We start from the raw sequence: 15,099 nt of genomic DNA, 5'->3' as shown, positions 1-15,099 counted from the left end.
GCACCGACCCACAACACCAACAATAACTGACCACCGCACCGCACCGACCCACAACACCAACAATAACTGACCACCACACCGACCCACAACACCAACAATAACTGACCACCGCACCGCCCCGCAACACCAACAATAACTGACCACCGCACCGCACCGACCCACAACACCAACAATAACTGACCACCGCACCGCCCCACAACACCAACAATAACTGACCACCGCACTGACCCACAACACCAACAATAAAACATGACCATGTTAACGCTATTATTCTGCTCAGAACGCTTGAGTCTCAAGAAGGGTCCCGACCCGAAACATCACCTATCCATGTTCTCCACAGATGCTGCCTGACTCGCTGAGTTACTCCAGCACTCTGTGTCTTTTTGAGCCATGAGGGAGGTTGGGAGATCGGGTCTACACCCATTGCTGAGGAGAGGACTGTTCAGTCGTCTAATAACAGAGGGGGAGAAGCTGTCCCTGAGTCTGGTGGTGCTGGCTTTCAAGCTTCTGTACCTTCTGTCCGACGGGAGCGGGGAGAAGTGGGAATGACCGGGGTGGGAGGGGTATCTGATTATGGCGGCTGCTTTCCTGAGGCAGCGTGAAGTGTAGATGGAGTCGGTGGTGGGGAGTGTGGTGTGTGATGGGCTGGGCTCCATCTACAATGGTGGGGAGTGTGGTGTGTGTGTGTGGACTGGGCTCCATCTACAATGGTGGGGAGTGTGGTGTGTGTGATGGACTGGGCTACATCTACAATGGTGGGGAGTGTGGTGTGTGTGATGGACTGGGCTCCATCTACAATGGTGGGGAGTGTGGTGTGTGTGTGTGGACTGGGCTCCATCTACAATGGTGGGGAGTGTGGTGTGTGTGATGGACTGGGCTCCATCTACAATGGTGGGGAGTGTGGTGTGTGTGTGTGGACTGGGCTACATCTACAATGGTGGGGAGTGTGGTGTGTGTGTGTGGACTGGGCTACATCTACAATGGTGCGGAGTGTGGTGTGTGTGTGTGGACTGGGCTCCATCTACAATGGTGGGGAGTGTGGTGTGTGTGATGGGCTGGGCTCCATCTACAATGGTGGGGAGTGTGGTGTGTGTGTGATGGGCTGGGCTACATCTACAACTCTCTACAGTTTCTCGTGGTGTTGATGCCAATCCAAGCTGTGATGCATCCCAATAGATCACCGTCCCCACGCTACTGTCACCGTTCTGTGATCGCTCAATCCCAGAGTCCCCTCCAACACTCTATAATATTACTCCAACTACCCGGCACTTCTCAGTCCCATGAGCTGCACGCCGACCTCCGGTCACCACTTTGTGCAACTTAACCCAAGGACAGAAACTATTTCTGAATGTTTTTCTCTCTCTCCCATCACCCTCCCTACATCCCTCCCTCCCTCTCTCCCTCCCTCTCTCCCTCCCTCTCTCTCCCTCCCTCCCTCTCTTTCCATCCCTCCCTCCCTCCCTCCTACCCTCCCAACCCTCCCTCTCTCCCTCCCTCTCTCTCCCTCCCTCCCTCTCTCCCTTCCAAACTGCCTCCCTCTCTCCCTCCATCTCTCTCCCTCCCTCCCTCTCTCTCCCTCCCTCCACCCAGCCCAATGTCTGGCCTCCCCAGCCTCCCAGGTTCTACTGTCTGGGCTGCCGGGGTCTTTGGGTTTTTGTGTCACCCATAAAGTGTTATTACAAATCGAGGCTTTGACACTGGGACCCACCCCCCCCTCAGTGGGCAGTGCCCCCCTTCAGTGGGCAGTGCCCCCCCTCAGTGGGCAGTGCCCCCCCTCAGTGGGCAGTGCCCCCCTTCAGTGGGCAGTGCCCCCCCTCAGTGGGCAGTGCCCCCCCTCAGTGGGCAGTGCCCCCCTCAGTGGGCAGTGCCCCCCCTCAGTGGGCAGTGCCCCCCCCAGTGGGCAGTGGCCCCCCCTCAGTGGGCAGTGCCCCCCCCCCCCCAGTGGGCAGTGACCCTACCTCAGGTGGGCAGTGTAATGCAGGTCTCACCTGGGATCATGCCGGCCCGAGTGGGCATGGAGCCGCTGAGGTAGCCAAGCGAGCCGCCGAAGGGGCTGAGGGCAGTGTTGGGGTTCTCGTGGAAGGTGTTGAAGTCGGGAATCCTGGTGAAGACGGCGGCAGGTGTCTGGCTGGTGGGTTCGGGGCCGTAGCGAGGGTTGGCGTTCTGGTTGAGGAATCCGTCTCCATCGTTGGCCGATGACTTGGCCGATCGCTTCTCCTTGCAGTGCATGCAACCCATGGTCTGGCAGTCTGCACACAGAGAGAGAGAGAGAACGTTATACACCTGCGTCTAGCCCGCACGGCCAGGCGGCTGGCCCACAGAGACAGCGTTACACACCTGCGTCTAGACCGCACGGCCAGACGGCTGGCCCACAGAGACAGAGTGTTACACTCCTGCGTCTAGCCTGCCCGGCCAGACGGCTGGCCCACAGAGACAGAGTGTTACACACCTGCGTCTAGCCTGCCCGGCCAGACGGCTGGCGAACAGAGACAGAGTGTTACACACCTGCGTCTAGACCGCCCTGCCAGATGGCTGGCCACAGAGAGAGCGAGTGTTACACCCCTGCGTCTAGACCGCCCTGCCAGACGGCTGGCCCACAGAGAGAGAGAACGTTATACACCTGCGTCTAGCCCGCCCTGCCAGACGGCTGGCCCACAGAGAGCGTTACACACCTGCGTCTAGCCCGCACGGCCAGACGGCTGGCCCACAGAGAGCGTTACACACCTGCGTCTAGCCCGCACGGCCAGACGGCTGGCCCACAGAGAGAGAGAACATTACACATCTGCGTCTAGACCGCCCTGCCAGACGGCTGGCCCACAGAGAGCGTTACACACCTGCGTCTAGCCCGCACGGCCAGACGGCTGGCCCACAGAGAGAGAGAACGTTACACATCTGCGTCTAGCCCGCCCGGCCAAACGGCTGCCCACGCAGACACAAGCTCACCATTTACAGCAGTAAACGTAGCAACAAAGAACATTGAAAACAGGTGCAGGAGGAGGCCATTCGGCCCTTCGAGCCAGCACTGCCATTCAATATGATCATGGCTGATCATCCACAATCAGTACCCCGTTCCTGCCCTCTCCCGACACCCCTTGATTCCGTTAGCTCTAAGAGCTACATCTAACTCTCTCTTGAAAACACCTATTTTCTATGTTTCTAGGGCGGTCACGGTGGTGCAGCGGGTAGAGCTGCTGCCTCACAGCGCCGGTGACCCGGGTTCCATCCTGACCACGGGTGCTGTCTGTGTGGAGTTTGTACGTTCTCCCCGTGACCTGCGTGGGTTTTCTCCGGGTGCTCCGGTTTCCTCCCACACTCCAAAGACGTGCGGGTTTGTGGGCTAATTAGCTTGGTATAATTGTAAACTGTCCCTAGTGTGTGTGGGATAGTGTTAGTATGCGGAGATCGCTGGTCGGCACGGCTCATGTGGGCCGAAGGGCCTGTTTGCACCAGCGATCCCCGCACACTATCACTAACTTACACACACTAGGGACAATCTACAATTTTTATCAAGCTAATAAACCTACAAACCCGCACGTCTTTGGAGTGTGGGAGGAAACCGGAGCACCCGGAGAAAACCCACGCAGGTCACGGGGAGAACGTACAAACTCCACACAGACAGCACCCGTAGTCAGGATGGAACCTGGGTCTTTCACACTGTGAGGCAGCAGCTCTACCCGCTGCACCACCGCGCTGCCCTGAATTTTAACTGAAGTCCAGGATAAAAATGTGTTAAAATCAATAACAACCAACAATTTACTAGGAAACGCACACCTCCAGATTCAGGGACAGTTTCTTCCCGGCTGTTATCAGGCAACTGAACCATCCTACCACAACCAGAGAGCGGTGCTGAACTACTATCTACCTCATTGGTGACCCTCGGACTATCCTTGATCGGACTTTGCTGGCTTTACCTTGCACTAAACGCTATTCCCTTATCATGTATCTGTACAATGAGGACGGCTCGATTGTAATCACGTATTGTCTTTCCGCTGACTGGTTAGCACGCAACAAAAGCCTTTCACTGTACCTCGGTACACGTGACAATAAACTGAACTCAAACTCAAAGGAGACAAGAAACAGAAGTGGAGAAGGCTTGCTCCTTCTACAGATGGAACGTGAACTTGTCCACCATCGACTCAGCAGAAACCGTTTAACCTTCTCAGCAGAAATGGTCCCAACGCTCAAAGGTTATCAGTGACAGCGCTGAGATCAGCCCGACCGTACAACACCCCTCGCTGGCCACGTACTTTTTCTGCCAGGGGCGCTGCCTCCAGGAGGGATCACGGCTCCCGGTAGCAGGCATGAGTCAGCGCGCTAGGCGGGAGTTGCCTGGTTTTTACCGTGATCTCCTGAGAGCCAGGAATTTGGTCACCTTCAGCCAGGGCGCTGCTCCTCAGGGGGAGGGGGGTGCTGTGGTTGTGAGGGGGGCCGGTCCTCACCCTGTCACGGTGGGTGTCGAGGAGAGGCGTGTGCGTGGAGCGATTCCGACTGGGCTTACCCCCGCTCCGTCGGAATTGCTCATTGGGCCCACGGCACGGGTCCCTTCCCGAGAGCCGGCCCCACGCAATATGAGCCGCCTTTCCCAGATGCCCAGCGTGCCGTTCCGTGACGCGGAGAGGCGCGTTTTGTACAGGCTGCTCCTGCACACTCTCCACTTCCTCGCTCTCGTCTTCCGTCCGGACATGCCCTGGCGGTCCGTGTTACCACCTGACGGCGGGAGCGGTCCCCAGTGGAGGTCTCTCTATAAGGGGGTCCTCCCGCTTTACATCGGGGACCTGGGGTGGAGAGTGTTGCATAAGGCTATAGCCTGTAACAGGTACTTGAGCCGGTTCACGGTCTCGTCTGCCGCCTGTCGCTTCTGCGGTGAGGAGGAGACCGTGTACCATTTGTATACAGAGTGCGTGAGGTTACAGCCCCTGTTCCAGTATCTGAAGGGGCTGCTCCTCAAGTTCTGGCTCCATTTTAGCCCTACGCTTTTAATGTTTGGGGCACCCGGTACAGAGGGGGGGGGGTCAGGAGGGAGGAGGGGGTCTCCCTGTCGGTCTGCTCCTGGGCCTGGCCAAGATGGCCATCCGCGGGTCCAGGCAGCGGGCAGTCGACGGCCTCACAGAAGTCGGCTGCCTACCCCTGTTCCGGGCTTACGTCCGTGCCCGCGTGTCCCTGGAGAGGGAACACGCGGTGTCCATGGGGACTCAGGAGGCTGGTCCGTGAACGCTGGTCGCCGCGGGGGGTTGAATGTATTGTTGACAGAGATGGCGGGATATTAATGTGATAATTGTTTAATTTGTAAACTGCCGATACAGGCGGCTTTTGTTTGATCACATTTTGCTTAGTATGTTTGTATGTTTGTATGTTTTTCTTTGGAATAAAACTTTTATATATTTCAGCTTCCCCATCAGACGCCCACAACCCAGGGGTGATGTCAACCAACGCTTTGTGCCTCTCTTCAAAAAACACTTCACTAAAACACTCCACAGACCGAGGGGAAACAAGAGTCCTGGAGACACGAGGGGCGGTGTGGAACTGCAGAGACACAGAGTGCTGGAGTAACTCAGCGGGTCAGGCAGCATCTGTGGAGAACATGGATAGGTGACGTTTCACAGAGTGCTGGAGTAACTCAGCGGGTCAGGCAGCATCTGTGGAGAACATGGATAGGTGACGTTTCAGGTCGAGACCCTTCTTCAGACTGACTCATGAGGATACTTGAGGGGCAGTTGCAGCATTCTGGGCCAGTCCCACTTGTCTGCAACTTATCCCATAGCTCTCTCATAAATGTATCTGTCCAGATCTGGCCTTCCTTACAACATGGGGCGGCACGGTGGTGCAGCGGGTAGAGCTGCTGCCTCACTGCGCCAGAGACCCGGGTTCCATCCTGACCACAGGTGCTGTCTGTACGGAGTTTGTACGTTCTCCCCGTGACCTGCGTGGGTTTTCTCCGGGTGCTCCGGTTTCCTCCCACACTGCACAGACGTGCAGGTTTGTAGGTTAATTGGCTTGGTGTAAGTGTAAATTGTCACTAGTGTGTGTAGGATAGTGTAAGTGTGCGGGGATCGCTGGTCGGTGTGGACTCGGTGGGCCGAAGGACCTGTTTCCGCGCTGTATCTCTAAACTAAACTAAACACTGCAAATGTCTATCCACTGCAGGTCCATCTCCTGTATTGACCATCCCATAATCATAGGGATCCACTTGAGAATCAATGAACACACGGATCAATCCAGAACAGGGAGCAGACTAGGGTTGCCAACTGTCCCGTATTAGCCGGGACATCCCGTATTTTGGGCTAAATTGGTTTGTCCCGTACGGGACCGCCCTTGTCCGTATTAGGCCCGCGGGCCGCTGTCGGCCGGGACAGTGTAGGCTAACGGAGTGTGTTCGCCTAACGGAGGTTGCATAGCAACCCGCCTCCCGGCCCGGGCGGCCGCCATTGGTGGAGCGGGAGCACGTGGCCGCTGGCTGGGTGAGGTCACGTGGGGCGCGGGGCGGTGACGTCCCGTGTTTGGGAGTGAGATAGTTGGCAACCCCTAGAGCAGAAGGTTCTGAACATTGGGGTAGGATGGAGGAGCAAAGTCAAGGAGCATTCTAGGGCCAGGCTCTCACTGCCCACCATCTCCCTCTGCTCCCCTCTCCCATCGCACAACCTCACACTGGGAGAACTAGCCCCAGCACAATGAGCTGCCATCAGTGCTGGGCTCTCCATCCGAACATCACTCTCCCCAGAACAAGACAAACTCAGATAGACTGAGAGAGTCACACAGCGTGGCAACAGGCCCTTCAGCCCATCTGTGTGATTCATTGCCACAGACGGCTGTGGAGGCCAAGTCAGTGGATAATCTTAAGGCAGAGATAGACAGATACTTGATTAGTGCGGGTGTCGGGGTTATGGGGAGAAGGCAGGAGAATGGGGTTGAGAGGGAGAGATAGATCAGCCACGATTGAATGGCGGAGTAGACTTGATGGGCCGAATGGCCTAGTTCTGCTCCTATGCCTTATGGTTGTGGTCTGATGAAGGGTCCTGACCTGTAACGTCACCCGTTCGTTTCCCCCACAGATGCTTCCTGACCCGCCGAGTTCCTCCAGCAGTTTGTTGTGTTTGGCTCTAAGTTATTGGAAACACTTTGCGACCCTTGAGTTTTCTTGTGCTGTTGTCCCCATCACATGCACAGCTCCTGGGGACTGGCGAGAGGCAGCTGGCTGTGGGATCACAGGCACACATGCACAGCTCCTGGGGACTGGCGAGAGGCAGCTGGCTGTGGGATCACAGGCACACATGCACAGCTCCTGGGGACTGGCGAGAGGCAGCTAGCTGTGGGATCACAGGCACACATGCACAGCTCCTGTGGACTGGCGGGAGGCAGCTAGCTGTGGGATCACAGGCACACATGCACAGCTCCTGGGGACTGGCGAGAGGCAGCTGGCTGTGGGATCACAGGCACACATGCACAGCTCCTGTGGACTGGCGAGAGGCAGCTAGCTGTGGAACTCACTGTCTCCATGACTCAACCATTGTACAATCTATTCCGGTTTCCTTTCCTGGAAGTGGATCTGCTGTAACGGCCATGAGGGCTGGCTTCCCCTCTCCTACACGCACGGCACATCACATCACAGCACGGCCAACTCGCTCTCCCTCCCTCGGTCTGTCTGCAACACATCGCCACTGCACTGGTGCACCCTGGGTCAGTCACCCCAGACAGCGGGAGACCCAGGACCAGAGGGCACAGCCTCAGAATTAGAGGACGTTCCTTCAGGAAGGAGATGAGGAGGAATTTCTTCAGTCAGAGGGTGGTGAATCTGTGGGATTCATTGCCGTAGACGGCTGTGGAGGCCAAGTCAGTGGACAGACAGACACACACACAGATTCTTGATCCGTACAGGTGTGTCAGGGGCTATGGGGAGAATGGGGTTAGGAGGGAGAGATAGATCAGCCATGATTGAATGGCAGAGAAGACTTGATGGGCCGAATGGCCTACTTCTGCTCCTATCACTTATGATAGTGCTGGCACCAATTGACAAGATCCACCAACCTTCTGGCCAGTATCTATCCTTAGTTTGGACACAAAACATTGGAGTAACTCAAAGGGCCGAATGGCCTCCTCCTGCACCTATTTTCTATGTTTTTATATTTCAGTTTAGTTTATTGTCACATGTACCGAGGTACAGTGAAAAGCTTCTGTTGCGTGCTAACCAGTCAGCGGAAAGACAATACATGATTACAATCGAGCCGTTCACAGTGGACAGATACATGATAAGAGAATAACGTTTAGTGCGAGGTAAACCCAGCAATGTCCGATCAAGGATAGTCCGAGGGTCACCAAAATGCTGAAGAGATCGTCATTGGCTTTTAGGCACTGATGGTTATCCTGAATTGTGAAAGCTCCTATATATATACAAGTCAGCAGATACAACACAAGTCCATAGATTGAGTATAGAAGTTGGGAGGTCAGGTTGCAGTTGTGTAAGACGTTGGTGAGGCCGCATTTAGGGAACTGTGTTCAGTTTTGGGCTCCATACTATAAGAATGACGTTGTCAAGCTGGAAAGTGTGCAGAGTAGAATTACAAGGATGTTGCCAGGACTCGAGGGTCTGAGCTACAGGGAGTAGTTGGGCAGGCTATGTCTTAGATCGCAGGAGGATGAAGGGTGATCTTATAGAACTGTACAAAATCATGGGAGGGATCAATTGGGTAAATGCACAGGGTCTCTTGCCCAGAACAGGGAACTCGAGGACCAGAGGACATAGGTTTCAGGTTAGGGGGGAAAAGATTTTAGATTTAGATTTAGATTTTTAGATTTAGAGATACAGCGCGGAAACAGGCCCTTCGGCCCACCGGGTCCGCGCCGCCCAGCGATCCCCACACATTAACACTATCCTACACACACTAGGGACAATTTTTACATATTACCCAGTCAATTAACCTACAAACCTGCACGTCTTTGGAGTGTGGGAGGAAACCGAAGATCTCGGAGAAAACCCACGCAGGTCACGGGGAGAACGTACAAACTCCGTACAGACGGCGCCCGTAGTCAGGATCGAACCTGAGTCTCCGGCGCTGCATTCGCTGTAAGGCGGCAACTCTACCGCTGCGCCACCGTGCCGCCCTTCGTCCCAACTTCCCACACTTTTTCACACAAAGAGCGGTGGGTGCATGGAACGAGTTGCTGGAGGAGGTAGTTGAGGCAGGGACTATCGCAACGTTTAAGAAACATTTAGACAGGTTTAGAGGGATATGGACCAAGCGCAGGCAGGTGAGACTAGTGTAGATGGGGCATGTTGGTCGGTGTGGGCAGGTGGGACTAGTGTAGATGGGGCATGTTGGCCGGTGTGGGCAGGTGGGACTAGTGAGATGGGGCATGTTGGTGGGTGTGGGCGGGTGGGACTAGTGTAGATGGGGCATGTTGGTCGGTGTGGGCAGGTGGGACTAGTGTAGATGGGGCATGTTGGCCGGTGTGGGCAGGTGGGACTAGTGAGATGGGGCATGTTGGTGGGTGTGGGCGGGTGGGACTAGTGTAGATGGGGCATGTTGGTCGGTGTGGGCAGGTGGGACTAGTGTAGATGGGGCATGTTGGCCGGTGTGGGCAGGTGGGACTAGTGTAGATGGGGCATGTTGGCCGGTGTGGGCAGGTGGGACTAGTGTAGATGGGGCATGTTTGCCGGTGTGGGCAGGTGGGACTAGTGTAGATGGGGCATGTTGGCCGGGGTGGGCAGGTGAGACTAGTGTAGATGGGGCATGTTGGTCGGTGTGGGCAGGTGGGACTAGTGTAGATGGGGCATGTTGGCCGGTATGGGCAGGTGGGACTAGTGTAGATGGGGCATGTTGGTCGGTGTGGGTGGGTGGGACTAGTGTAGATGGGGCATGTTGGTTGGTGTGGGCAGGTGGGACTAGTGAGATGGGGCATGTTGGTGGGTGTGGGCGGGTGGGACTAGTGTAGATGGGGCATGTTGGTTGGTGTGGGCAGGTGGGACTAGTGTAGATGGGGCATGTTGGCCGGTGTGGGCAGGTGGGACTAGTGAGATGGGGCATGTTGGTGGGTGTGGGCGGGTGGGACTAGTGTAGATGGGGCATGTTGGTCGGTGTGGGCAGGTGGGACTAGTGTAGATGGGGCATGTTGGCCGGTGTGGGCAGGTGGGACTAGTGTAGATGGGGCATGTTGGCCGGTGTGGGCAGGTGGGACTAGTGTAGATGGGGCATGTTTGCCGGTGTGGGCAGGTGGGACTAGTGTAGATGGGGCATGTTGGCCGGGGTGGGCAGGTGAGACTAGTGTAGATGGGGCATGTTGGTCGGTGTGGGCAGGTGGGACTAGTGTAGATGGGGCATGTTGGCCGGTATGGGCAGGTGGGACTAGTGTAGATGGGGCATGTTGGTCGGTGTGGGTGGGTGGGACTAGTGTAGATGGGGCATGTTGGTTGGTGTGGGCAGGTGGGACTAGTGTAGATGGGGCATGTTGGCCGGTGTGGGCAGGTGGGACTAGTGTAGATGGGGCATGTTGGCCGGTATGGGCAGGTGGGACTAGTGTAGATGGGGCATGTTGGCCGGTGTGGGCAGGTGGGACTAGTGTAGATGGGGCATGTTGGCTGGTGTGGGCAGGTGGGACTAGTGTAGATGGGGCATGTTGGCTGGTGTGGGCAGGTGGGACTAGTGTAGATGGGGCATGTTGGCCGGGGTGGGCAGGTGAGACTAGTGTAGATGGGGCATGTTGGTCGGTGTGGGCAGGTGGGACTAGTGTAGATGGGGCATGTTGGCCGGGGTGGGCAGGTGAGACTAGTGTAGATGGGGCATGTTGGCCGGGGTGGGCAGGTGAGACTAGTGTAGATGGGGCATGTTGGTCGGTGTGGGCAGGTGAGACTAGTGTAGATGGGGCATGTTGGTCGGTGTGGGCAGGTGGGACTAGTGTAGATGGGGCATGTTGGTTGGTGTGGGCAGGTGGGACTAGTGTAGATGGGGCATGTTGGCCGGTGTGGGCAGGTGGGACTAGTGTAGATGGGGCATGTTGGTCGGTGTGGGCAGGTGGGACTAGTGTAGATGGGGCATGTTGGTCGGTGTGGGCAGGTGGGACTAGTGTAGATGGGGCATGTTGGCCGGGGTGGGCAGGTTGGGACGAAGGGCCTGTTTCCAGGCTGTATCACTCTATGACTGTGACATCACTGGTATTTATTGGCGATCCCCATTGCCCTTGGGCCAAGTGGTCTACTGTGCAGTTTAGGTGGAGAGGGAAGGGTTAAAACACATTCCCGTGCCTGTGGTCACCCAGAACAGAAAAGGCCGGAGCACGTTTCCACTGCAGGACCCCAGAGCAGCAGATGGCTTTGTCCAGCAATCCGTGCTGTCCCGTGGTGAGCTGTGCTGTCTGTTCCAGAGTTAACTAATTAACTGCACTGGAATTCCCAGTGCCCATGGGAGACCCAGACGGGAGTGTTCAGGCCACTGCTCAAAACCTCACGTACAAGTCTGGTGACCAACAAGGTGAGAGAGAGCTGGATGTGAAGTCAGTGAGGTCACACGCACAAGCTGGAGGGGCAGCTCCCACAGCATGCCAGACCACAGAACGTTATTGATCCCAGGAGGGAAATACATCGGCCAACACAAATGTACATGAAGCATGAAATTAAAGTGAGGAGTGGAAAGGATTGGGGATGTGTGAAGATTGGGAAGGGGGGTGGGGGGTGGGGGGAGAGGAGAGTCAGTCTACCCCACGACAGAAGGGGGAGGGGTTGTACAGTTTGACAGCCACAGGGAAGAAGGATCTCCTGTGTCGTTCTGTGCTGCATCTTGGTGGAGCCAGTCTGTTGCTGAAGGTGCTCCTCAGGTTGCCCAGTGGGTCATGGAGGGGGTGAGCTGGATTGTCCAGGATGCCCCCCAGTTTGAGGGGCATCCTCCCCTCCAAGACCACCTCCAGTGAATCCAACCTCAAATTCTGCTCGGCTAGCTGACAACCCAACCGTATGGACGTTAGATTCTCCAGTTGTATCTACACAGAGTGTCACGGTTTGTACGTTCTCCCTGTGACCTGCGTGGGGTTTTGCCGGGCCCTCCAGTTACTTCCCACATCCCAAAGACATGCAGGTTTGTAGGTTAACTGGCTTCTGTAAATGGTCCCTGGTGTACAGGATGGAACTAGTATTGGGGTAATCGCTGGTTGGCATGGACTCGGTGGACCGAAGGGCCGGTTTCCACACTTTTCCGTTAAACTAAACTAGAATAATATGAAATAAAACACAATGCTGGAGTAACTCAGTGGGTCAGGCAGCATCTGTGGAGAACATGGATAGGTGACGTTTCACAGAGTGCTGGAGTAACTCAGTGGGTCAGGCAGCATCTGTGGAGAACGTGGAGAGGTGACGTTTCAGGTCGAGACCCTTCTACTGTTCTTTGCGTCGGCACAGAGCCGACACCGACTGTGGATCGCAGACTCACACAGTGTCGAGGAGTCAACAAAAATTTGTGCAACAACCTTTGAACAACTAAATGCTCTGCGGGGAAAGAATATTTTTAATTGCTTGTTAATTTAGTGGGGGATGCACAGAACGTCTCACAGGCCTCCAGCAGGAAGGCCAACTGTTGTCCTGGAGTCCATCCTCAGAGAGACAGGGCCAGCTCAAGGTAAACCTGCAACCCTTGGCACCCCATCGGTTCCCCACAGCAATCCATGGATGATAGTCAGCGGAAAGACAATACATGATCAGATTAAATTTTTGTTATTAAGTGCCTGATGATCAGTACGGACTCAGTGGGCTGAAGGGCCTGTTCCATGTGACATGTTTCTAGCCTTAGAGGGAGTACAGAGAAGGTTCACCAGATTGATCCCTGGGATGGCAGGACTTTCATATGAAGAAAGACTGGATAGACTGGGCTTGTACTCACTGGAATTTAGAAGACTGAGGGGGGATCTTATTGAAACATATAAAATTCTTAAGGGGTTGGACAGGCTAGATGCAGGAAGATTGTTCCCGATGTTGGGGAAGTCCAGAACAAGGGGTCACAGTTTGAGGATAAGGGGGAAGTCTTTTAGGACCGAGATGAGAAAACATTTCTTCACACAGAGAGTGGTGAGTCTGTGGAATTCTCTGCCACAGAAGGTAGTTGAGGCCAGTTCATTGGCTATATTTAAGAGGGAGTTAGATGTGGCTCTTGTGACTAAAGGGATCAGGGGGTATGGAGAGAAGGCAGGTACGGGATACTGAGTTGGATGATCAGCCATGATCATATTGAATGGCGGTGCAGGCTCGAAGGGCCGAATGGCCTAAACCTGCACCTATTTTCTATGTTTCTATAAAAATGTAGCTTCAGCAATAACTTTGCACATTGACTGGTGGAAACATGAAACAAACGAACACCAAACACGCCTGAATTCTCCAAAAAAGAATAACCTATTTTATCAATAAAAAAGACAGACACAAAGTGCTGGAGTAACTCAGCAGGTCAGGCAGCAGCATGTCTGGAGTCATAGTCAAACAGCACCGAAACAGGCCCTTCGGTCCAACTTACCCATGCTGACCAACATGCCCCATCTAAACTGGTCCCACCTGCCCACGTTTGGCCCATAGCCCTCTGGACCCTTCAGACTATGAAACATCACCCATCCTTTCTCTCCAGAGATGCTGCCTGACCTGCTGAGTTCCTCCAGCACTTTGTGTCTATCTTTTGTATAATCCAGCATCTGCACTTCCTTGTTTCTATATTTTATAAATAATCTTGGAACTTTCAGGGAGGGTGGGGTTATATCAGGCGGCTCAGGCAAAGACTTTTATTTTATTTTTGTTTGGAGATACAGCGCGGAAACAGGCCCTTTGGCCCATCGGGTCCATGCCGACCAGCGATCCCCGCACATTAACACTATCCTACACGCACTAGGGACAATTTACACTTATACCAAGCCAATTAACCTACAAACCTGTACGTCTTTGGAGTGTGGGAGGAAACCGAAGATCTCGGAGAAAACCCACGCGGGTCACGGGGAGAACGTACAAACTCCATACAGACGGCACCCGTAGTCAGGATCGAACCCGGGTCTCTGGCGCTGAACCCGGGTCACCACTGCTACGCCTTGGTGGTAGAGAGTTACTGTAGCAAAATTAGCCAAACATATTCCGTGGCCATCCTTCACATCCTGTACTAGAAACTTCATGTACCCTTCAATTACACAAACACCAATTAATGGTTTAAACCCAGACAGTTTTTGCTTATTTAGCAAATTAAACAACTAAAAACGCCCAACCCAGGCGACAATTTATGTGCTGGACATAGACACAGAAACTAGCAGCTAACAATGGCCTGTTTCCTCTATCATTGTTACTTATTTGCAAATATTTCATTCATTTGTTCTATAATCTCTCTACATCGTCGTCTATATCTCTCGTTTCCCTTATCCCTAACCAGTCTGAAGAAGGGTCTCGACCGGAAACGTCACCCATTCCTTCTCTCCAGAGATGCTGCCTGACCTGCTGAGTTACTCCAGCTTTTTGTGTCTAATTTTTTAAACAGATCTACAATCACATATTACAATCATTCCACACTTTTAAATCTCCACTCCTTCAGTAACAGTTCTTACTTTAACTAAGATATCTTACTTTGCTGGCTTTATCTTGCTCTAAACGTTATTCCCTTATCAAGTATCTGTACACTGTAGACGGCTCGATTGTAATCATGTACTGTCTTTCGGTTAATTGGATCTTGCGCAGCAAAAGCTTTTCACTGTACCTCGGTAGTCATAGTTAGGGTTGCCAACTGTCCCGTATTAACCGGAGCATCCCGTATTTTGGGCTAAATTGGTTTGTCCCGTATGGGACCGCCCTTGTCCCGTATTAGGCCCGCGGGCCGCTGTCGGCCGGGACAGTGTAGGCTAACGGAGTGTGTTCGCCTAACGGAGGTTGCGTAGCAACCCGCCTCCCGGCCCGGGTGGCCGCCATTGGTGGAGCGGGAGCACGTGGCCGCTGACTGGGTGAGGTCACGTGGGGCGCGGGGCGATGACGTCACCTTGTCCCGTATTTGGGAGAGAGATAGTTGGCAACCTCTAGTCATAGAGTGATACAGTGTGGAAACAGGCCCTTTGGCCCAACTTGCCCACACCGGCCAACAGTGCACATGACAATAAACTGTAACGTGC

The 15,099-nt window shown here is 54.4% G+C and overlaps 1 protein-coding gene across 5 annotated transcripts in view; it reads right to left on the bottom strand.

Moving 5' to 3' along the window:
• The window catches only part of yrk (Yes-related kinase), a 108,377-nt gene that overhangs the window by 30,106 nt on the left and 63,172 nt on the right, over positions 1-15,099 (bottom strand). For all 5 annotated transcript variants that reach the window (XM_078423303.1, XM_078423305.1, XM_078423306.1 and 2 more), the window contains one exon: positions 1,989-2,249. In XM_078423303.1, coding sequence (XP_078279429.1) covers positions 1,989-2,238 — 250 coding nt within the window. In that variant the 5' untranslated portion in view covers positions 2,239-2,249. The remainder of the gene's footprint in view (positions 1-1,988; positions 2,250-15,099) is intronic.

This window comes from Rhinoraja longicauda, chromosome 27 (assembly GCF_053455715.1).
Source record: "Rhinoraja longicauda isolate Sanriku21f chromosome 27, sRhiLon1.1, whole genome shotgun sequence".
NCBI lineage: Eukaryota > Metazoa > Chordata > Chondrichthyes > Rajiformes > Arhynchobatidae > Rhinoraja > Rhinoraja longicauda.
The sequence above is the reverse complement of the archived record's forward strand: the minus strand, read 5'-3'. Positions and strand labels throughout refer to the sequence as shown.